General features: G+C 46.3%; 1 protein-coding gene across 1 annotated transcript in view; it reads left to right on the top strand.

Moving 5' to 3' along the window:
• The window catches only part of GFRA3 (GDNF family receptor alpha 3), a 141377-nt gene that overhangs the window by 94293 nt on the left and 21200 nt on the right, over positions 1-25884 (top strand). Inside the window, exon 6 of the mRNA XM_085618380.1 lies at positions 23355-23489. Within this exon, the coding sequence (XP_085474506.1) occupies positions 23355-23489 (135 nt within the window). The remainder of the gene's footprint in view (positions 1-23354; positions 23490-25884) is intronic.

The raw sequence follows: 25884 nt of genomic DNA, 5'->3' as shown, positions 1-25884 counted from the left end.
GGAGGATCTTGTCCTGGACACAAAATGATCCCTAAGAGAGCAAGATCCTTCCATCCTATGATGTCTCTTCCTTTGACTCTCACATAAATCTTGGTTCTTGCAGATCTACCCAAACATTCCACATTGTCCCAAAAGTAGCCCAATAGATCAAAGTCCTGTTCTCCAAAAGCTTTGTGACTGATATCAGGTGCTAAAAGTGGCATGCTGTTGGGCCATAACTTGTAAAAAGTGCGATCCGCAAGAATAGTAACAGGAGCTCCTGAATCGGCCATGACCAAAATACCTTTTCCATCAATAATAACATCCACTAATGGACCTTTAAGAGGCTTGAAAGTATGTGTTTTTAAGTCAGGAATATCAACAGTAAGTAAAACATTAGCAAATTGAGATGTACATTCTTGCATATCAAGAGTGTCTAAACAAATATTGTAAACTTTAACTCTACTGAGGGTTGTATTGCTATTGGACGCTGTATTAGACCCTCCCTTGCACACACCTTGGAAATGAACGAATTTGCGACACAACGCATTTCTTGCCAATGGCTGGTCAGTTAGGATTGTTCCCTATATGGTTCCTAGAACCACAACGAAAGCAAATCAAATGACTTCTGATAGATTGATTCCTAGGAAACTTCTTCTCTGCAGTTTGCTTGGAGTTAATGGCACAAACAGCATTCTCATCAGATAGCACATTCACAGTGGCTTGTGCAGGATGAACAGTGGCTTGTGCAGGATGAACAATGCCTTGAGTGGCATGGTTGGATAAACCTTTAGAAGTAACAATTGATCTTTCGATGCTTTTGGCAATATCAATTGTTTCAGCTAAAGTGGGATTGCGGGAAGTTAGAAGACACTCTTGGATCTTTTTAGAGTAACAATAAAAAACAAATTGATCCCTAATATAAGTATCAACATTAGGACCAAATTCGCATTTTTCAGCCAACACTCTTAACGTCACCACATAATCTTCCACAGATTCTTCACAAGATTGCTTACACATATCAAAATTAAACCTCTCTAAAAGAACACTTGAGGTATCAGAGTATTGCTTCCCCATGCGTTCTTTACCTTCAATAAAGACATTCCATAAGGTATCCTCAGATGTGGGAGCAGGAAAACGTGGAAGATTGTCAAAAACTCTGCGCCCAGCCACTCCCAGATGATTGACAAGTAAAGCTCATTTCCTTGAAGCAGAGTAACAATTAGCATCAATGGCGGTGAGATAATTTTTGAAATCCCCTAGCCACTCTGACCTTTTTAAATCAGGTTTGCCTGGTTTCTGCAAGAAAGGTGCAGGTTGAATGACACCTTGACTGCTGGCCATGTTGAAATGTAGGTAGACAAGTAAAAGTAGCAAAAGAGTAAATAAAAACAGTTACCTTTAAAATTAATAAAATAAGTCTGGGAAAAGATCTTAAGGAATGCGTTCTATTAATTTGGAGAAAGAGGTGATATGTGTGAATAACCGTGAAGATTCCACACAAGGAAGTAAAACACCCTAAAATAAAAATATTAAATGAATGGTGTGCGAATCACCGATGAATGAAGGTGTCACACACTTAAAACGTAGTTAAGAAGAACAATGAAGCCAATGCAGAAGGTGTGCGAATCACCGATCTCAGCGTCGCATCCAAATGAAAGTATAGTTGAAGTCGATAGAAAATCTCTTTTCCGACTTATCTAAGATGGCCACCGTGCGTGTGACGTCAAGACGCCTCCCAATGTCCTTTGCGACGCCCGTCTCCCCTTGTGATGACATTCCGTGATTAAGACGAGCGAGCAGGCAAGAGATGGAACTCAAACACCGCAGAGGATTCACAATGAAGAATAGAGATAGGTGCGAGCGCAGTAGCATGGACTTGTATAGTTTAACACAATGGCCCACGCGGGCGACCAATGGCAGCAAAGCAAAGAAGATCCCAGGCAGCAACAATTAGAAAAATAAAATGACCCACCTCTGCAGAATGCCTCAAAATCACCAGCACAAATTACAGAGCTTGATATGGTACAGCAGGAAAACCGGTGGGCTCTTGTAAGCGCATTGTGTAGCGTGGGATGCAGAATGCGAGACCAACCCCACTCCTGGTACCAAAATGTGGTGGGGTTGGACACTGAAACTCGCAGAGATGTCTCCTTTTCCAAGTATCCTTTATTCCAATAAAAGCAAGAAGGCAGCGAGCCCACGGGGGAGGCAACTGCACAGCAGAGAACCACAGATGCAACTGCCAGAGCCAGGGTTGAACAGAGTATGACATATACAGGATTCCATGCAAATACATTCTAACATTAAAGAAACAGTGAATCACTTACCACAGAGCGAGTGCAGCAAGCGGAAAAGCTACAAGTGCAGCAGATGCACAGGACACAGAACCAGTAGAAAGGGACGGTGGTGGAGACACAATGATGGGTGCAGTCAGACCTGCGGAAGACAAGTCATGTATGCAGCAGGTTGCACTTCTCCTAAATCTCAGAAACCTCACCTTTGACTTAATTGTAATACATTTTCGGGTAGTGCTTTTATCTCCGAAATTCAGCAGAGTAAGAATTTTCACCACAAATGATTGCATCTGCATATGGTTAGGTGGTATTACCCAATATGTGGTAATAACTCAATGTAAATTTCACCAGATTTAAGTTTGTCCAACACCTAAAACTGCAAAACGTTGGCACCACCCACAAGCAGGTGATGACACTTGCCACTCTCAATAAAACGCTAACATGATGTGGACAGCTAATATCACTACAGCTGCTAATGTGCACTGGTGACATTTATTTTATTTGATCAAGATCGTTCACTAACCCATTTTTGGCCTCTTTTACATGCTGGCATCGCCAGAAAAGTATTAGCCTGGTAATACAAAATGTTAGTAAGTACTAGTGCAAAACATTACTGAATCCTGATTGGTCATTATTGCTGCTCTGTATCAGTGCAGTTTACCACTCCATTGAACTGACATAAAAGATCTAAAAAAGAAGGCTGCTGTAACATATCTTGAATTCATGTGTCTTTATCTGTGACAGTGCTTTCCTTAGTGTGCGATCAGAAACAATTTATGTTCGAGGCATATCAGCTGCAGATTACACACTGTGCATAGATCGTCATCTGGTGTTGGGCCCGAATGTTGCAGTTGTTTTTCTCTTGGAAAGTCTTTGTTAGTCACGAGGTATGTGACTCCTTCTTTTGATCATATTGCGCATGGGCTTCGGCTCCATCCTCAGATAGTTTTTTTCCGCCATCGGGCTCGGATGTGTTCTTCGCGCTCCAGTTCGGAACCTTTCCAGTTTTCCTGTTCGGCGCGCAATCCTCCCTCCTTCGACGATATTGTCTCGATCGCGTTCTCCAACACTCGACGCTACTCTCAACAATCTAAATCTTCAATTCCGGTCGTCGACGAAGGCCTTCGGGCCTACCTGGGCTCCCGTCCTGGCTGATGGAAAGGACTCCATTTAAGAAGTGTCCTCGATGTGGGTCGAAGTCTCCCCACACCGATCTCCATGTGGTGTGCAACCTCTGCCTCTCCCCAGAACACGAGGCAAGGGACTGTCCAGCTTGTGCCTCCTTCCGATCGAAGAAGACGATCCGGGACCGACGAGCAAGGAGAACAATGGCTCACTCGTCGACTTCGATCCCCGACGACATCTTCGAAGAAGGCGTCGATGTCCCGGAACAACAGCACACCGAAGAAGGCCTCGTCAGCGCCTCCGAAGCTGACGACTCTGACGTTGACGATATTACTCCGGCACAGAGGGGCATGAGTACAATCGTCGACCCCAACCCTAAACCCCCCTCCACACCATTGAAAAAGGCTTCGGTCACGCCTTCAGGCCTAGGTATGCACCAAAAGACTGCTTCCCATACCCCGCTTCCAGGCCCGGTTAAGAAGCCCAGCCTAGCCAGCCTACCCTCGGTGCCGAAAAAACCTCATCGGCACCGACACCGAAAAAGAAAACGCTCCTTTCCACGCAGCGCCGAGCTTGACACCGAAGCTCTCGGCGCCAAAGACTGGCACCAGCTCCTCGGCACCGATAACACCCTCGGTGCCGAGCATGAAGCCGAAAAGCCTCGCCTCCCAAACCTCGAAGCCGAAAGCCACCTCAGAACCGAGGAAGTCAAAAGACACTGCTAAACTTCATGGTTTGAAACCAAGAACCAGTGCCGAATCGGCGCCGAAAAAACCCACGGCTCCGACACCATCGGCACCGAAGGATCTGCCCCTTACAGACGAACTGTTTCGACCCGATCCTTACCCAAAAACCCTCGTAAAAGATCCAAAGACTGGTAATTTGTCGCTTAGCACCAGAAAAAGACCACTGGACAAGCCTGCACCAGCTCCACCACCAAAAAGGAGAGACTTTGCCACCTCCCCTTTGAGGATTCCTTCACCTCCTCCTCCTCCCCCACCTCATCATTCTCCCACACCATCTCCAGATGAGGATGATGATGATGATGACATAATCTACGACACAGGGGATGGGGTGGACAACCAACCAACAGGGGACCCTACTCCTACAGGCTCCCCAGACCCATGGGACGACTACAACATCTCAGACGTCCCTAACGTCCCGCAGGACGAGCTTTACCCTTCTAGACCCTCCCCCCCAGAGGACACCATGGGCTTTAACCAATTACTCCATAGGACTGTCCACTACCACGGGGTTGATCTCCACACAGACCCCGTAGAGGAGGTCTTCCTCTTAGATACGTTCGACACTGCACACAGGTCTACCTCAATCCTGCCGATGCTTAAGGGAGTTATTAAGCACGCACCAGAGGTTTTTAAAGACCCAGTTAGGTCCAGGGTCATTAACCCACGTATTGAGAAAAAATATAAAGCCGCCCCAACAGACCCACCCTACATTAAAGGCCCCGCACCACTAGACTCCCTGGTAGTCTCCAATGCGAGGAAACGTGCCAATTCTCAGGCATCAGGTGAGGCACCACCGCCAGATAAGGAGTCTAAACTCCTAGACGCCTCTGGCAAACGGACGGCAACCCAGGCGGCCAACATCTGGCGTATCGCTAACACCCAAGTGCTCCTAGCCAGATATGACAGGGCACATTATGATGAGCTGGAGACAATCATGCAACACCGCCTCCAGGGCAATTAATACCAGCACCTTTCTGCGTAGGCATGCTTGGCTACGCATCTCAGGTTCCAAACCTGGGGTTCAAAGCTCCATCCTCAAACACCCCTTTGATGAGAAACATCTGTTTGGTCCTAATGTCGATATAGCCCTGGAAAAAATGAAGAAGGACACAGACACGGCAAAATCTATGGGAGCCTTGCAGTCGCAAGCTCCCAGGCGCTCCTTTCGCCGTTCATCTTTTAGAAGCAACACCAGAGGCTACTCCTCCGACAGCGCCTCCACTTCCTACAAATCCCCTACCCAATCCACCTTCACTAGGGGTTATCAAAGAGGCAGTTACAGAGGTAACAAGAACAAAGGCAGAGGCAAAACGAACACCTCCCGCTCTTCCTCCACCCCCACCCAGTGACTTCCCTCCACTTCCCCCAGACTATTCCACTCCAGTCGGGGGCAGACTCCACAATTTCCTTCCTGTCTGGGCTACCATCACCTCAGACAGCTGGGTACAACAAATAATCCAATCAGGCTACTGTCTAGAGCTAACATCTACCCCCCAACCATTCCACCCAACCAGCGCCCAATGTCACACGAACATTTGTCACTTCTAAAGCAGGAGGTAATCTCCCTCCTACAAAAAGATGCAATAGAACTAGTTCCTGCCCACCAACAAAACAAGGGAGTTTACTCCCTATATTTTCTCATACCAAAAAAGGACGGCTCTCTCAGGCCCATTCTGGACCTCAGACCCCTAAACCTATTCATACACTTAGACCATTTTCACATGGTCACACTCCAGCAGGTGCTTCCTCTGCTCTCCCAAAATGACTTCCTAACCACTATAGACCTCAAGGACGCCTATTTCCACATTCCCGTTCACACCGCTCACAGTAAGTTTCTCAGATTCGTAGTGGACGGTCAACACTACCAATTCAAAGTACTCCCCTTCGGAGTCACCACAGCCCCAAGAGTGTTTACCAAGTGCCTAGCAGTAGTGGCAGCACACCTGAGAAGAAAACACATCCACGTCTTCCCATATCTAGACGACTGGCTTATAAAAGCCAGCTCATACAACCAGTGTGTACAACACACTGACGCCACGATCCAACTACTTCACGACCTGGGCTTCACAGTAAACTACGCCAAGTCCCATCTGCATCGCTCCCACATACAACAATACCTCGGGCCACCATAGACACCTCAAAAGCGTTAGCCTACCCCAGCCCTGCCCGGATATCAAGCATACAAGCTCTTTGCGCCAAATTTCAACCTCAACACTCACTTCCAGCCCGAGTGTTTATGCAATTTATAGGGTTGATGGCCTCTTGCATATTCATAGTACCTCATGCAAGACTCCAGATGCGTCCTCTCCAAGAGTGCCTAGCACGCCAATGGAACCAGGCTCAAGGTCAGCTAACAGATCTGGTGTTGGTAGACGGTCTTGCCCATCGCTCTCTGCAGTGGTGGACCACCAAAAACCTTTCCAAAGGGCGACCGTTCCTAGAGCCGGTTCCTCACATAGTTCTAACAGCGGACGCATCGCTCTCTGGCTGGGGAGCTCATCTACTACATCACACCATGCAGGGCAGGTGGACACCTCAACAAAAGTTACTCCACATCAACCATCTCGAGTTACTGGCCATATTTCTAGCCCTGAAAACCTTTCAAACACACGTCTCAGGCAAAGCTGTCTTAGTCCCCACAGACAACATGACAGCAATGAACTACATCCAAAAACAGGGCGGCACACACTCTCTGCAGCTCTCTCAGCTAGCACAGACCATATGGAGGTGGGCCTTACCTCAAAACATTTTTCTCCTAGCACAACATGTCCCAGGAGTCCAAAACACCATTGCAGATCTGTTGAGCCGTCAAACTCAACAAATCCACAAGTGGGAACTTCATCCACAAGTTCTTGAACCATTCTTTCAAACGTGGGGGCAACCTCAGAGAGACCTCTTCGCCACCCACAAAAACGCCAAATGCCCAAGCTTCGCCGCCAGATAGCCACACCCATTGTCCAAAGGTAATGCGATAAGGATGAACTGGTCAGGCAAATTTGCGTATGCTTTTCCGCCTCTCCCACTCATTCCATTAGTGGTGCACAAACTACAGCAACACTCCCGAACTCTCATCCTAGTTGCTCCAACTTGGGCCAGACAACCGTGTTACACCACATTGCTAGAACTCTCCGTAGTTCCGCACCAAAAATTACACCTCTCTCCACGCCTCTTAACCCAGAACCATGGAGAGATCAGACACCCGGACCCAGCTCAGCTAAACCTTGCGATATGGCTCCTGAAATCCTAGAATTTGGCTACCTTAATCTTCCCCCTGACTGTATGAATGTCATTAAACAAGCTAGACGTCCTACCACTAGAGCTTGCTACGCAGCCAAGTGGAAAATATTCGTGATTGATTGTCACAACAATAATATCAATCCCTTGGATGTGTCTATCCAACACATCATAGGCTACTTACTACACCTACAAAGATGCAATCTAGCCTACACGTCTATTAGACTACACCTTGCTGCCATAGCAGCGTATCTACAAAATAGACAGCATCTATCCCTCTTTAGAGTACCTGCCATAAGAGCCTTCATGGAAGGCCTCAAAAGAATAATTCCCCCTAGAGTGCCACCCTCACCGGTGTGGAACCTAAACATCGTTCTCACAAGACTAATGGGGCCTCCATTCGAACCGCTACATAAATGCGAGCTTCAATTTTTAACATGGAAAACAGCTTTCCTTGTAGCCATTACTTCCCTCAGAAGGGCCAGTGAGATACAAGCACTCACCATTCAAGAACCTTTTCTGCAAATGCATCATAATACGGTTGTTCTCCGCACTAATCCAAAATTCCTTCCTAAAGTCATTTCTCCCTTTCACCTCAATCAATCTGTGGAACTGCCCGTACTCTTCTCGCAGCCACAAACCATTGCAGAAAGAGCTCTGCACACCCTAGACGTCAAAAGAGCTTTACTGTACTACATCGAGAGAACAACCTTTTCGCAAGACCAAACAATTATTTGTGTCTTTCTCACCACCACACAAAGGCAATCCCATCTCCAAATCTGGGATAGCAAGGTGGATTGTTAAATGCATACAGATTTGCTACCACAAAGCAAAATGAACGCTATCTGTTCCCCCTAAAGACCAGTCTACACGTAAGATAGGGGCTTTCATGGCATTTTTAGGAAACATCCCCTTAGATGATATCTGCAAAGCAGCTACATGGTCTACACCGCACACATTCACTAAACACTATTGTGTAGATGTGCAAACTAAGCAACAAGCTAGTGTGGGCCAGGCTGTCCTCAAAAGACTGTTTCAAACAACTGCAACAGATACTGGTGGTCGCCGCTAAGAGGGGGTACTGCTACACAATCTATGCACAGTGTGTAATCTGCAGCTCATATGCCTCGAACGGAATATGCTACTTACCAGGATGCATCTGTTCTTGGCATGTATAGCTGCGGATCTACACACGCCCACCCGCCTCCCCGGCTACCTTTATCTGTTCCAGTTTTATCTTATTTAGATACAGCACACATGGGCATCTTTCCTGTTTCTTACAAAGCTCCATCATTTCCCTGCTGGCGAAAAACTATCTGAGGATTGAGCCGAAGCCCATGCGCAATATGATCCAAAGGAGGAGTCACATACTTCGTGACTTCCAAACACTTTCCAAGAGAAAAACAACTGTAACATCCGGGCCCAACACCAGATGGTGATCTATGCACAGTGTGTAGATCTGCAGCTCTACATGCCAAGAACAGATGCATACTGGTAAGTAGCATATTCCTTTCTGTAAATTTACAATTTTCTGTTGGGATTTTTAAAAACTGCACCACTCAAGAATACAATCTTTACTCCTAGAAAAACCTCTTTCCAACCTCTGTTCCTCCCACCTGCTTCGATCTCCTCACTGTCTCCACTATACCTGCTTCCCCATGCAACTTACACTTTGATTTTCTCTCCTCTTTATCCCCACTAGCTGTCCCTTTTATCTCTGTCCATATCTCCCTATCTAATCCTTTCCCGCTTCATCCTGCCAACCAATCTCTTCACCCACTACCTCTGTTCTCTCTTCGAAACCCTTCGCTCCCACTTCTTGCCCTACACATTCCAGAAGCCATCTCTTAAACTTATATCACCCCATATCCTCCTCATACTTACCTTGCTCTTTTTGATTTCTACCTTCAATTCTCTTTTCTCCAACCTGGCCCATCTTTTCCCCACACAATGCATGCTCCATCTTGTGAAACATGACACATGAAACGGAGACCCCCCACCATTCCTTGACACCATTCCTCACCCTCTGAGGACCATGAAACAACCGTCAATGCTAACTTATCTTTCTCCAGCACACTTGCCCCTTTCCTTCTTATCTCCCTCCCCATTCCTATTTTTTCCACCTCTCTTAACACACCCACCACTGTCCTCCCCCCTCATCCCTTGATCACAACCCCCTCAAATCAGTTGTCTGTCAGAATATTGTTTACAAAAATATTGTCTGAAAATATTGTGTCCTAAATATTGTTTACAAAAATATTGCATGAGGTGTCGATTTTCTATTATTAACTCCAAAGGGGCAATAGTTTTGCAAACAGTATTCTGACTATGTGTGAGAAAGTGCCATCTTTCTTGCATGGTATGCCCCCACTTTTTGCTGAATTGCTGAATGTACTTTGATTGAGTGTGCCCTGGACTCCTGCCAATCAGGTGCCCAGGGCCTATGTTCCTCCACTAAAAACCTCAAACCCAAATTGGCAAACCCAGGCCACATGTCAGCCCCTGGTAAATGGTACCCTAGGTACCCGGGGCCTTGTGACCAGGGAAGGCCTCTAAGGGCTGCATCATTTATTGTGCCACCCTTAGAGGCCCTGTACCCTAACACAAACACACTGCCCTTGCAGGCTGAGTGTCTGTGTACAAGACAAAACAAAGAATCGACATGGCACACATCCCTGTGTGCCATGCCCACAACCTACACTGCCCTGGCATACATCAGCCACCCCTCTAGCTGGGTGCCCTATGCCAGTGGTGTGGGCACAGGAGCATGAGCCCTGTGCCCCTACAGTACCCAGGTCCATTCCTGGGCACTGTAAGTGCAGTGCTGCCATTTAAGAGTACATGGTGCTGAGAGCTCATCAAACACGAACTCCACAGCACCATAATGGCAACACTGAAGACTGAGAAGTTTGGTATCAAACTTCTCAGTACATTAAACCCGCACTGATGCCAGTGTGGGATTTAATGTACAAAGCACTACAGAGGGCATCTTAGAGATGCCCCCTGAAACCTAACCTACAATCCACGTCTGGTCTGGGAGGCTGCCTAGGCTGCCACACAGCAGACATGTTGCTGGACCCCTGGGTGGAGAGCCCCCGCTCTCCTGGGCCTGCAACAATGCACATCCTGGGCGAGGTGCTAGGTCTCCTCCCCCAGGATGGACAGGGGGAAGCTTCGAAGGCATGCCGCCTCTGTGAGCTTCTCCAGGCCACTTGCTGTACCCAACAAACTGGCCCCCTCCGGTTCTAACCCCCACTCTGGCGGGAAGACTGGCCGGAAACCCCAAATAAGGACAGTGGATGTGCCAGCCTGCCAACCCCACCCCTCAGGTGGGGGAGGCGAGGTGAAGCACATCTCCGGACGCACGCCATCTTGAAGATGGGAGACCCTGCCCAATCAGGACTAGGCTACTGCCCCCCTCCCACAGGAGAGTGGCAGGATAGGGGGTGTACTCAGCCCTGGGCAGGGACCCATTGGTCCCTGCCCTTTACCTACCTGTAACGCCCCTAAATCTAGTATTTAGAGGCACCCTGAACCTTCCTTCTCCAGATTCCAGATTACGAAAAATCAAAGAAGAGTAAGAAAAAAGAAGACCTGCCGTGCAGCTACTAAGAAGATGAAGACACTAACTGCTTTGGCCCCAGCCCTACCGGCCTGTCGACCCTCGAACCTGCTCCTGCTACATCCCGGCACCTCTTGTGGCCAGCAACCTCACAAACCCCAGAGGACCTGGCTACCTTGTGACTGAGCATCTGGGACTCCCATGAGCAGTGGCTCTGCTCAAAGCAAGTTCTAACCCCTGGCATCAGCCCAGAACCGCGAACCCTGCACTCTCTGCACCCGCCAAGCCTGGCCTGTTCCGGAGTGAACAAAGACCCCGAGGACATCCCCCCGGTGACTGTGACCCCGAATCCGGCACCCAAGGACTCACCTCGATGCTCCTGACGACGACTGCAGCCTCAGAACCAGGTACCCCCCCCCCCCAACCGCGATCAACAGAGGGTAAGATTTCCCGACATCAAAAGGCACCCCTGCACCCGGCGCCCTGCGGCCCCCTGTGCCCAACTCCTGGGTACCTACCTATCCTCCAACTACCCAACTTACCTCTCGAAGTGGTGGTGGCACCTGAAGAATCTTCGTCCCCGAGCTTGCAGCCTTTGTTCATCCTGAAGCTTTCCCATTGAAATCCATTGAGCGCCCGATGGCTCAAAAGCACCTTGCACCCAGCCGTCAGAGTGGCCCTGGCAGTGTAACCTCTACTCCTACCTACTTCCCCATTTGCCCTGAGCAAGTGACCAGGAGCCCAGCTCCCACAGCGGCGTGGCCTGCTAGTCAGCAGCCACCAACCAAGGCCCCCCTGCCTCCCATAGGATAACATTGGGCCTAACTCACTCTGCACCCGGCTGCCCCTTTGCCGCTGAGGGTGTAACAACTGTACTTACCTGACCCTGGGAGACCCCTGAGTCTGTGCCCAGAACCTTAACTCTGCCATGTCGAGTACTTACCCAACAGCCGATTACCCAATTTTCCTCCATAGGGTAACATTGACTGGTTTCTTCTGAAATTTCTTCTAAGTGTGGAGTTTCTAAAACTCAAAATATTCACCCTAAAATCAACCGAGTAACGAAAACAAAAATACTCACCTGCTATTAGGAGAGATCCCAGTGCTGGATCTTGGTGCCCAGCACTGACCCTGAAACGTACTCACAACCGTACTTACCATTAACCCAATTTTCTTCCATAGGAAATCATTGACTGTTTTTCTGTGAAATTTCTTCTAAGTGTCGATTTTTGCAAACTACAAACTTCAAACTACAAATATTCTTTAAAATAGAATATTCTTTAAAATTGTGAAACCGTAATGGCTTACCTGTTTTAGATAGAGTTCCCAGTACTGAGCCTAGGAGCCCAGTACTGGATTACAAAAGTAACGAGAACATACTATACCTGTAACTTGAATTTTCTCCCATAGGGAATCATTGACTGTTTTCTATGAAATTTCTTCCAAGTGTCAACTTTTAAAATAGCAAAATATTGCCTAAAAATCACAACAGTAACTAAGTCGACTTTACTCACTTGTTTCCAAGAACTGTCCCAGGACTGAATCTAGGATCCAGTCCTGGAGTTAGAAAAGTAATCCTTAAAGTAATCTATTGCAAATAACTTAAAACTCCCATTGAGCTCAATGTACTATTGTGTTTGAAATTGTGTTGCCTCTTGCAACAACCTGTAACTATTACCTACAAAAGTCAATTGCATATTGCAAAAGTATATATCTAAAGCATCTCATTCTGAGAAAGTATATTTTAATAACAATTGTTGGTTCTAAAATAAAACAAACATATATCTTTTATATAAACCATTGGCCTAGAGTTCAGTTCTTGAGTGTGTGAGACCATTTGCTGACTGAGTGTGTACAACAAATGCTTTACACTGTCCTCTGATACTGCCTTACTGCTCGACCAAGCTACCACTTTAGAGAGTAAGGTTATATCTAACTTTAACCTCTGTCAAACCTCTGGGGACTGTGGACTCTGTACACACTGTACCTATTTGGGAACAGTATATACAGAGCCACTTTCTCACACAATGCTATTCTTATACCATACCCATCACTCCTTGACCTTTGGAACTCGACAAGTGAGACATTCTCATCTATCCATCCTACCCAGTCTCACCTTAAAGTGATCTACAAAGCAAAAACATGCACAAAATAACTTCTGAATTGTGGACTAAAATGCTTGTCCACAAAGATCATCCACTAAATACTAACTGACCGCCCTGATGCACAGCAGCCCACTTCAGCTCTGGGGCCAAAACACTGAAAACCTACTTTAGACCAAGTCCCATGACGAAATCTATCTCCACCTAAGATCTAACATTCCAGCCAACACCCAAGACTCTTCTACTACAGCCCAGTCATTACTAACAGTCTCACAGAACTCAACAAGGCCGGTGGCGCAGTTGGCTTCCTGACAGATTCCTGCCCCCTCACCAGTATTTATCAATATCTTCTTCTCCACCTAGGAACAATCCTGAAGGAGCCATCATCATCTGAGGTATCTCAGTGGCCTCAGGAGCTCCCAGTCAAACTAATCTCAAAGAAACAAAACCTCCACCCAGTTTTAAACTATGCCCATCATATCCTTCTTGAGTCAACTTCTCGAAAGCTCAGTCTTCTCCCTGGTCTTTGCCTACGTCTAGGAAAACCACAGACTCTCTGATCATTAAACAGGATTCTGTCCTTGCGGAGGCACAGAGTCATCCTTGATCACCGCCTGGCACGATCTCAAGACCACCAAGGACATGAGCTGTATTGCTGCATTTCTTCTACTGGACCGACCATCCACCTTTAACGCAGTACACCACTAGACCTTACTTAAGAGAGTGAGGGACCTTGGACGACTGTCAACAAAGGCGGATAACCTGTCATTTAAGTCCCCTTGAATGAATTACCCCACTAAAGGAGTTTGGGCATCGTCCCTGGAAGTAAAAGAAACTAAGGTCTTGATCCAGGTGTGAAACAATGGCCATGGTCTCTGTTGATCACGAAGGATGTTTATAACAGGCCCTCCAAATCCTTTATCAGCCCTATGCAGCGAAGAGGGCTCGGTGAGTTAGCACAAATGCTGACATCTACAGTGATCAGAATAGCAGGAGTTAGCATCCAATTAAGCAGACGCAGCCTTCCATCCTTCTGCAGTCGGTAAACTGAGTACTATTAAATTAAGCAATAGGGGCATCTATTTTAAAGCACTGGTAATATGCGGTATGAAACACTATAATAAAAACCTAAATTTGATAGCGTGCTGCTAAGCCCTTCATTACGAGCTGGGGCACTGTAAAATTGTATGTAATTTACCATTATCATACAGTTAATCCAGCCTAGTCCTGTGCAATTACAAGTTAAACCCTATGGGGAATTGCTGTTTGGGACATATTGTTACGGTCATGTAACTACACACAATTCTCAATTCTGTGAGGTACATTTAACACTTGGTTTGAGCAGATGGTAAATGTATGCATGGATCTCTGTGCCGGGTAGGAGAAAAAGTAGGGGCTGAGAAGAGTAGGGACAGGTAGGGGTGGGTGTTTTCTGGCAGGGAAAACATTGTATGCTCCCCTTATTATAAAAAATGGGGGAATGAAGCATGGCTGCTGCTGCTGCAGCGAAAGTCTCATGCGATTTTGCTGTACAGAATTACTACACAGAAAATGTGGTCCTGGTTCTCCCACACCCAGATAAAACAAGTATGGAAAACCCAGCCCACTTGAGGGAATGCCGCTGTCTGGCTTGCAATGAGGGCCTCAATGTGAAATGGATTGCCATGTACATGGCAAGATCATGTTTGTATTTCTCATCAAAACTCTTTCTAGCAGTTATCCAAAACTCCAAAGGGAAATCAATAATTGTAAGCACTGTCCTGGGTACACGTGATGAGGATATTATAATGTTGGCCTCTGTTTCAGAGCGTTATGTAAAGCCAGTGGTCGACACCAGTATTAGTTCGCAAAGGTTCTTTATATATAGCAGCAACAACTGTGTTGATCAGAACAAAACCAGCCGACACACGTTTCGTCACTAGGAAAGGTCCCGTGACTCATCAGGGTTTAAATGCGGGTGACTAAGAAGTAGAACTAGCCCCAAGGGACTGGTGATAATTCCAACCCGGTCGGGGCGTGTAGAAGACTCAGAGTGCTGTGGATAATGGTACTGGAAAGCACACCGCATAGGGAATGCGGTACGGGAGGAGGAATTATGGCCGCAGGCTGAGGTATAGCCGAGCGGTGCGAGCAAAATCGCCCACCGCCATCCCGGCGTCTTGAACCACGCCACGAAGCCAGACACTGGATGTTTACACTTTGGAACCCTAGGCATTATCATCCAATCCGTCACCTCGGTGCACCCGCCCCGGCTTGCCGATTTTGTAGGTACACGGCTCCAGTGTCTTCCGGCTCCGACCACCAGAGTACACAGGCACTTCCGCTACTCGGCACGCACACTCCGCATGTACGATTAACTTTTCCTGCTTCTGGGCTCCCAAACCACGCTTAGCCCACTGCCAACCTGGCGTCTTGAACCCCGCCGCGAAGCCAGACACTGGATGTTTACACTTTGGAACCCTAGGCATTATCATCCAATCTGTCGCCTCTGCGCACCCGCCCCGGCTTGCCGATTTTGTAGGTACACTGCTCCAGTGTCTTCCGGCTCCGACCACCAGAGTACACAGGCGCTTCCGCTACTCGGCACGCGCACTCCGCGTGTACGATTAACTTTTCCCGCTTCTGGGCTCCCAAACCACGCTTAGCCCACCGCCAACCCGGCGTCTTGAATCCCACCACGAAGCCAGACACTGGATGTTTACACTTTGGAACCCTAGGCATTATCATCCAATCCGTCGCCTCAGCGCACCCGCCCCGGCTTGCCGATTTTGCTCGCACCGCTCGGCTATATCTCAGCCTGCGGCCATAATTCCTCCTCCCGTACCGCATTCCCAACGCGGTGCGCTTTCCAGTACCATTATCCACAGCACTCTGAGTCTTCTGCACGATCCCGACTGGGTTGGAATTATCACCGGTCCTTTGGGGCCTGTTCTACTTCTTAGTCACCCGCATTTCAGCCCTGATGAGTCAGGGGACCTTTCCTAGTGACGAAACACGTGTCGGCTGGTTTTGTTCTGATCAACACAGGTGTTGCTGCTATATATAATGAACCTTTGCGAACTTATACTGGTGTCGACCACTGCTTTTACATTACACTTTGAAACAGATGTCAACATTATAATATCCTCATCACGTGTGCACAGGACTGTGCTTACTTTTACAGTGTGGATCCTGTGATTCACACATTCCTGGGGGTTATCGGGTTATTCCCCCGACCTGGCAGCACCGTCCCGATACAGGTCCATAGACAGTACACGCAATAGCCCGAGTGCCATTCTTCCTGACGTTACTAAAAAACCCACCCCTAACCTTCACTTTTTGGAAATCAATAATTGATTGTTGATGGTAAATGAGGATGACCTTGAGAAAATTCCTATCAATAAGCATAATTCACGGACACTTTAGCGAGACCCTCAGTGTTCCCAGACTACCTGCTCTGAGAGGCTTTTCTGAAAAGCAGACCGGACAGCATGTGTCAGACCTGTCTGGTGAACTCCATCGGCCAAACCACTGCAGCTCACATAATTCTGGCTGCTGATGCCATTTACATTCTGGCCCTGGTGATGATCTCATTCTCCGGGTGTCTGTGCCAAGGCTTACAGAAAGTACGCTCCAGCTTTCTGGTGTGCCAGTCAACTCTCTTGGAGCCCAACTCTGCCCAGAGACCAACTAAAGAGGAGACCATGCCTGTCCCTCATAATGATGTCACTCTCCACATCTGGCTTTGATGAAGTCACCCTCCAGCTCTGCCCCAGCTGCTGATATCACACTCCATTAAAGAGCTGATCTAGTGGTCATTGGGGGAGGATACATTTAATCACATATAACCTGACAGTAGTATTGTTTCCTTCTGGCCAATAGGACAGCAAAACTTGAGAGCAATAGGGTGACCTAGATAAAGTTGAGTGTAACAGATTGTTATTTCCCCAATAAACGGGGGTTTTTCAGCCAGACCTGAGCTGTCACTTTGATCTGGTGCAAAGTCTCCAAAAATAAAACACAACTTAATTTGCACCGGAAAGTTGACTAAAAATAACTCAAATTAGTGCTATGTGTTGGTTTGTGCAAATAGCTTCAAGGTGGCATCTCCTGGGTGGTACATGGGTGTTCCCCAGCTACCATCCACGATTCTTGATGCAAAACCCTTTCTACTAACATTTGTAGACAGAGCTTTGCTCCTGAAAATGTGTCTCCTTGAGGCAGGCGCTGAGTACGGGAAACCTTTCATTTTTCCCAAAGTTTTCCCAACTTGCATGTGCTCCAGTGTGCTTGCACTATTGTTCAAAGATGGTGCAAGTCAGTCAAATTGTGCTCCAGCACTTGAAAAGAGAGTAGTAGAATCAATCTTAGTAAATATGGTGTTATCCTGCTCTCTAATACAATGCAGTGCAGCCAGTGGTCGAAGTGGGGAAACAAAGTAGGGGAACTGTGGGCGGAGAATCAGAGGGCGGGAATAACCTGAGTATTGGATCAGTGGGTGGAGTTAAAGGTGTGGCCAGGATGCGCAAAACATCCCAATCTTTAGTATTTGTTTGGCATTTCACTGACCACTTACAGCTTATTATGATATTTAATTCAACCAATGGATGGATACACATGATTATTTAACGATTAATATGAGTTATTGACATTAAAATAAATTCACAAAGTGGGAAATGTTTCTAATCACAGAATGTCCCAAATATGCTTAAAAGTGGAAGCAGAAGCCATTTGTTTCCAAGCCATGGAGTTTCTGTCGACAGCAACATACACAGAGACAATCAATTTTACGTGTGTAAATCACTGTATAGGAAATGTTACATAAGACAAAGGACTACAAGGTGTAGGAGTCACATGACAACCATACTAGTAGGCAGTAAAGTTTAATAGTGATTGATCTGGAGAAACACAAACTCAGATTTTAAAACTTAATGCCATGGTTGGGGGTTCTCTTTAATAATCATAATTGATTTTTATCCAAATGAACATTTTTTGCAACATTAGTATAATCAAAGGCTTAGGGAAAAAAACATAACGCTCTAGTTTATACCTTGCAGTTTGTAGGCAGCTCTAAGAAAAAAGTTAATAGCTCACTGTTCTTTGTTAGGATTTCAATTTATAAACTGCAAGTAACAAAAGGATCTCACTGACAAAGGCAGTAACCCACTGACCTATTTACATTATGTGCACTTTGTGATGGGCATGGTACATTTTCCTTGCAGCAGGCACATTAACCCCCTGTGCTATCTTTCCATGAGTCAAAACTTCCACTAGACAAAACTCCGATCTCGCTCTAGGTGAAGTTTGTTCACCGGAGTGATCATGACATTTTCATTATTGCCGAAAATTGCAGAGGCCAGGAAGGAGGCAGCAATTGCTTTTAAAACCATAATATACGACACCCCCACTCAAAGTTAGCGCCCGTTGCTCTCACACAGGTCGCACCCCCCTAGAGCCAGCTCTCCTCAGGGGTCCTGTGACCTCAGTGACAGAGTCACTGTTGCTCTAGGGTCTTCTACTTCGTTCGCCTGCCCGCAAGACTGGAGGTGAACTGCAGTATGGATTGTGGTGGGCAAGCCTTCAAGGTGAACCCACGTTTGCCACTGCTAGGGTCCAACTGCTGGTGCTAAGACACCAGGGCTTCTCCAGTTTTGCGGGGCCTTCTAAGGTCTATCATGGGAATGTGCTCCCTCGGGAGAAAGGTCTGGGGGACAGTTCATGAAGGCTGAATCTGGTTCCCCAGTTCTAAATTCGGCAGCTCTGACCACAGTGCTACATCTGCTCCCTCACTGAACACCATACTGCCCCACTGAGAGAAATTCACACTGCCTTCAACTACAATCCAATTTGACCTGCTATAAACAACTGGATGTGACTAAATTCAAATTACGCACTAGGTAAGAGCAATATGCTGTCTAAAAGAAAAAGTAACACCACCCTGGAAAAAGCAAACACTCATAGGGAATGAAAGATTAAATAAAGCATGTGAAATGTAAGCAGGAACTGGTGAACTTAACGCTTTAAAGTCATTATTCAGAAATCAACGAGTATTTTTGCCTGAAAAGTTAAGGTCATGACTACAGGGCTCAGAAGGGACCCGTTTAAATGCCCACTGCTTATATGCTTACAAAACGTTAGCAGTATGGTTTAAAAATACCAAATTCGTGAACACAAAGCCGCCGTACACATTTTGTTTTCCAATTCACCCATCAACCAGGCATTGCAGTACCTCCAGGTTTGGGGGAAACAGTGCTGTTCAAAGAAAGACAAGAAAACAAAAGTAGTGAGTGCTTCAGTGGCAAACTCTGTCAAGTGATGCTAATGTGTTTGGGTGTGAATAAATCAATCTGGCCACTTTAAGAACACTCTATCTTGCTTTATTTAGTTATTTATTTTTCATATTTTGAACCTTTTTATTTCCGAGGCTGCACTTTGGAATAGAAAAATGTAAAAAACGGCATTTCCATCAAAAGTGGTTTTCTTTTTTGCATCCATTTCACGAGGGAACAAATGAACGACAGGAAAACAGAGAGGGTGAGAACCATTTCTTGAGTCACAGTTTTCGTTAAGTGAGGAGGAGCTAGACGAAAAAGAGGGAATAAGAGTAAGAAAGAGAGGGGGCAGCTGCCAGCAGCAGAGCAGAAGCGGACACTGTCCTTGTCTTGTCTGTGCAGGAAGCAAGAGACAGAAACCTTTTTAGGTCTCGCGACCTGTGTTGCACGGCTCAGCAGTGCTCGCGCAGGTCGCAAGACCTTTAGTAGGTGAAAAACGGGGAAATCTAGCTGACCTAGAAATCGCACACGCTTGTGCATGTGCGTTTCCTTTTCAGCTCCCCCATTGGCCTTTGCGTGCGTCTTATTCTAAAAGACTGCACGCAATTGACCCGAGGCACGCGCATAGCTCCTCCCATGGCCTATTGGTGTCTATTACACGCACCAAGCGCCTAATAGACACCAATAGGCCGTAGGAGGAGCTATGATCGTGCCCAGACGCAGGCGTGATGCACGCGCCACTTGTTTTTCTTTACTTTTGGTATAAGCGCGGCACCCATGCTTTACTTTTGATGTTATAAGTAAAGCGCGGGTGCCGCGATTATACCAAAGGTAAAGAAATAGAAAAAAACATCTATTTCTTTACTTTTGCTTTAATCGCAGCACCTGCGCTTTACTTATAACATTAAAAGTAAAGCGCGGGTGCTGCGATTATACCAAAGGTAAAGAAATAGATATTTTTTCCTATTTCTTTACTTTTGGTATAATCGCGGCACCGGCGCTTTACTTTTAATGTTATAAGTAAAGCACGGGTGCCGCGATTATACCAAAAGTAAAGGAATAGAAAAAACATCTATTTCTTTACTTTTGGTATAATCGCAGCACCCACGCTTTACTTATAACATTAAAAGTAAAGCGCAGGTGCCGCGATTATACCAAAGGTAAAGAAATAGATTTTTTTTCTATTTCTTTACATTTGGTATTATCGCGGCACCCGCGCTTTACTTTTAATGTTATAAGTAAAGCGCGGGTGCCACGATTATACCAAAAGTAAAGGAATAGAAAAACATCTATTTCTTTACTTTTGGTATAATCGCGGCACCCGCGCTTTACTTATAACATTAAAAGTAAAGAACGGGTGCTGCGATTATACCAAAGGTAAAGCATTTGCAATGCAATAAGTCTCGCATTACTGAAAGTTTGAGCTATTGGCTTTGCAAATAATTCTTCTCTGCTCCTGCTCCTGCCCGTGCCCGAACTACCACTAATGCCGAGCCCTCTCTGCAGGTCTTGGATATTTCTGACATCCAGGGATGCATGTTCAAAAGAAAAAAAAATAGGGGAACGGAATCTATAGAATTAAAGAAGTAGGGGCACGCCGTACCCTGCCGATCCGGCCCACTTCGACCACTGAGTGCAGCGCAACAAGTTTGGGAAGCTGGCAATCAGGCAGACACAAGCTCTGGTTGCACAGCAGTCCTCTGAGTAAGTGGAACACTTCCTATCTTCTTCAAAGAGAAATTGAAACTGGCAAAACAAGTGGGTCAGTGTCTCCCACTTGTATACAGTAAAAGGAGTCCTGAGATGTGGATTCACTGTCTGCACTTTCAGAACCGGTTTGGGCGGTGCTTCTTTCAAGTGTTCTTTCCAGCCTGTTCTCTAGCTATAGTTCCAGATGGTTTCTCTGCTCTTTGGTTAGGACAGACGCTATCTCGAACATTCCACGACCTGCAGATTGGCCCCTACATGTAAGAAGTATTTACGACTTGGGCCCTTCACCATAACACAACCCACTGGAAGACCCTGAGGATGCAAAGTTCTATTCTTTTGTTCCTCTGCTCCCTGGGGAACTTATCTTTAAGCAGTCTTGCGGATTTGGGTGCTGGGAGTTCCCCCTTAGAGAGGACTTGCCTGCACGCTTGACTCCTTGGTTCGAGCCTACTTCGTTCTCGTTAATACTTACTCTACAAGGAGGACCTTGGCCCTCCACTTATTGTACCATTTTCCTACCTGTGCGACAGGCCTCTCTTCCCTCATTGACTTATATGGTTGCTGCCATATCCTTTATATATTTCGTCTAGCACGCTGAAGAAGGTTGCTTACATTATGGCTTCACCGAAACACGAGTCGGCGCATATTTACTACCTGGATTGAAAGACAGGTCCAACAAATATAGAGGATATTTGAATGTATTAGTACCTCTGATCTCCTATGAAGAATTGTATTCAAAATGATATAGTTAGCGTATCACTAGACATTGTTTTGTAACCAGCAAACTCTAAGAGAGACATTGGGTTTATTACCCAGCTTGACATTATGTTATGTTTTTAATGTGTTGAGGTGTGTATGTGTGGGTATGGCTGATGTTTGGCAGATGTCAGTATGAGGGTGAAATTTTAGCCTGGATGGAATAATTGTGTGTATTTGTAGATTTGTAACTTCATCTCCCTTTGAATGTAATTTGGATACAGTTGGCATTCTTGACACAAAATATTTTGATGTATACATATACTTGAAGGAAAGTATAAAGCAAATACTATATTTAAAAATAGGATTATTAAATACATCTTTGAGAATGTCTGATTTTGGTTTTATGTTTTTTAATTAAGGTAGTTGAGTTATCCCCCACCATTAGTGTGGAGTTATACCCAATCAATGTAGTGGCATTTGGCATTTTGGTTCCTTTTGTGTTTTTTCCCCCTGGTATTGCCCTCTCTATATTTTGTTTGAATAAGGACCCTCTTTTGTCAAGTAGTTCTCTAGATACAGCCTTTGTGGAGAATGATGCTTCTCACTGCAGGATAGTCTCTTGCTTGGAGAACCCACAACAGAAGTATACAGAGTTGTGGGGTATGTGCACCTTGATATCAACAGCCACACTGAACAGTTATTAGAGGAGAGACAAAAGGCTGGCCTCACCATACGAGGTCCATTTCAGCTTAACAACCCTGACTGCAGTCCCTCCCTTCTCCCCCACCATCTACCAAATGGCATTGCTACAGAACGCCTAACCAGCAGCTCCTCTCAGCAAAAGGTCTAATTGAATTTCTAAAGGAGACTTGTCTCCTCTGTCAATGCTTCAGTGTCTAGGTCTCCTCCCTCCATCTTCAGGAATGTGAACAATACACTGCCGCTGTATGGAAAAACCTAACCTCCATCTTGTGGACAGGAACAGGGCAGGGGCTTCCAAAATGTAATTCAAAGGCCTCCATTACTCATGCGCACAATGCATGTACCACCCAGGACACATACACCAACATGCACAACTACACTTCGGATGGTAATGCTGGAATCAAGGTAATCGCTTAGAAGCAGAACTTTAAACCGGCGTAGGCCTCCATTCCAGTGATGCGGATCAAAAGCCCTGATCATGCTGAGAATTAACAACATGGTAAGCTGCCACTACCGCTCAACATGCTGTACCAATGGCAGGGACAAGAGTCCATTAAAATATATGAAGGCACACTTGGTGTCCCTCTTCAGGTCACAGGACAGGTCCAGGACCTCACTCATGTCAAGAGACAGGCCTCGGCCACTGAACACACACTAGATTAGTGTGAGGCTAGAGCCAAAATCACAAACCGGGATACCAGATACTTGCAGCCGGGCATTCAAGGCAGGGGAGCAAGTGTGTACTTCATGAAAGGGGATATTCCTGTCCCATAACCACAAAATCACAGAATTCCAGTAGACGTGTGAATAACTAATTTACATTTAACATGCGTATGTCAGTGTCTTTGAACTAGAAATGGTTTCGTTTCTCAGTGAATGCAACACACAAAGTCACTCACAGACTAAAGTCTCAGATTCTTCTATTCTTTCTGTTTTTTCCATGGAAGGTACGACACTGACACCAAATTACATCAGCAATTCCAGTCTGGACATCTCAATCTGGTGCACGTGTGAAGGAAGTGGGAACCTTCTGGAAGAATGCAACGCTATTCTGCACCTGTTCACCAGCAACATGTGTTTGCGTAAGTACCGGCAGTCAGAGGCTTTTTAAGGTATAGGCAAAGTGGGAAATTGGCCAGGGTCCCCAGTTTTAAGGGGGGCCCCAAGGGAAGATCTCTTTCTATCCATGATTTCTGTCAATTTCTCCATCTCAGCCTCGACCCAAGAAAGACATATAGCAGCTGTTTTTGTGTTGGTCAATTTCTTAAAGTTTATCATAGTTTACTGTTTTGGGGCATTAAGCTAGCTTTAATTAACTCAAAACGGGCGATAAGATGACACTGCCCGAGGTACAAGCATAAATGCCAGAATTGTATGCTTTTTAACAGGCCACAAGCTCCCAGTGTAAGTACAAGTAACAAATGCTTTTAAAGTAAAGGTCGGCAGAACATTCTGCTAAGATGCAAATGACGCTAAATCTAGCTGCAGGGAAATTTCATGAGCAGAACAACTCACAGTTAGCTTTGTGTCATAAAACTTTATGGTTTCACTTTTCATGGGTGTTTGCTTGATGTGGTTCAAAAAACTCTCAGGAACAAAGAACTAATCATGAAATGTAATTTTTCATGGCATTTTTGTGTGAAATTTGCTTTCCATGTTTCAAGAGAGCACAGATGCGAAATTATTTAAACCACAGCTGCTTTATTATCTTCTTATATCTTAGATTAACTAATTCAATCTTAGATTAACTAATCATTTTTCATTTAAAGGTACCCTCATTTATAGACCTCCCGGGGCCAAACATTTGTTTTTTCCCACGCTAGGAGCCATTTTAGAGGATGCACTATTGGGGAACTCTTACACTATACTAGGGGACTTTAATTTTTATCTTGAGTTGGCCGATGAGCCAGACACGGCCCGCCTCCTAAACTTTATGGAAACAGCTGAACTGGTACAGCAAGTAACAGGCCCTTCGCATCTTGCAGGACATACGCTCGATGGGGTCTTTTCCAACACCCCCGAACTTTCTTTCTCATCCCTGTTACCGCTGGCCTGGTCGGATCACGCGGGTGTCTGCTTTGATCTTAGTCCATCACCCCACACAGCCAATGGGCAACATCACGCTGATCTGAAAGGAGTCAGAGCCTGGAACAGGGTGGATTCAGAGACTCTGTCCATGGCCCTGACAACTGTTTCCATACCTATTTCCAGTAACGTGGACGAGGCTGCTTTGGCCTACACTAAATGGCTGACGCAGGCCTGTGCGGATATCGCTCCCCCCAGGCAAGTCGCTTTTAAAAGACCTGTGCCCTCAGCCCCCTGGTATTCAAGCGAGCTCAAAGGGCAAAAGTGCACATCTAAGAGATTGGAGCGGAACTGGAGGTAGGACTACTCTGATAAGGAAAGAAAGCTATATCTGGCCAGCTTAGCAACCTACAAATGCATGCTACGAGAAGCGAAACAGAAGTATTTCGCGGCCCAGATTTTAGCCGCAAAAAACTCCTCGAAAGAGTTGTTTTCCACCATTACCAAGTTAACCACAGTGGCAAGGACCCCCGTCTCGTCCAGCTCAGAACTCTGCGAAAGAATTGCCACGTTCTTTTCTACCAAAGTCAACAACATTTTCACTAGTCTTAGCGACTCAATAAGGTTAGAGCAGGAGTCCGCGCAAAGGACCGATGAGGGGGTCATGTCACCGGTTATCCTGGAGGCTTTTAGTCCTCTTACCCTACAAGACACTCTGAACCTTCTGGCTAAAGCCAACTCGGGGTCCCCTCTGGACCCATGTCCAGTGAGGATCATCAAAATGGCGTCAGTGCCCATAGCCAGCCACTTAACGCCTATCTTCAATGGCATGTTTCAGGAAGGAACCTTTCCCAGAGTTTGGAAGGAAGCCTCTATTCTTCCTCTGTTGAAAAAACCCAGCTTGGATCAGTCGGATCCTAACAACTTTAGACCAATCTCTCGTCTCCCCCTTCCGGCCAAGCTAGTGGAGAGGGCAATGAATCTTCAACTCACTGCCTTTGTAAAGAAATCCGCGCTGTTGGATGCTTCCCAGCATGGATTTAGGGAGGGGCATAGCACTGAATCCGCTCTGATCACAGCCACAGAACAAATCAGGTCAGCGGTGGACCAAGGTGGCAGAGCAGCCTTGATCCTTCTGGATCTATCGGCGGCGTTTGACACGGTCCACCACAGACTGTTGATGGACCGTTTGAGGAAAGGGGGAATTCAGTTAAAAGCATGGGATCTACTGAACTCCTTCCTCTCCGAGCGAAGTCAAACTGTAGCCTTAGGAAATTTCTCGTCCCGCCCTTTTTCTCTGCCTTGGGGGGTCCCGCAGGGGTCCTCACTAAGTCCCACTTTGTTCAACGTATATGTAGCCTCCCTCGCCCCCATCATCAGAGGCTATGGGTTTAGTGTCACCTCGTATGCGGACGACACGCAGATCGTTGTGTCTCTACACCCGGGACGTGA

This window comes from Triturus cristatus, chromosome 7, assembly GCF_964204655.1.
Source record: "Triturus cristatus chromosome 7, aTriCri1.1, whole genome shotgun sequence".
In the NCBI taxonomy this organism is placed as follows: domain Eukaryota; kingdom Metazoa; phylum Chordata; class Amphibia; order Caudata; family Salamandridae; genus Triturus; species Triturus cristatus.
Note: the sequence above shows the minus strand (reverse complement) of the source record. Positions and strands in the feature narration are given on the sequence as shown.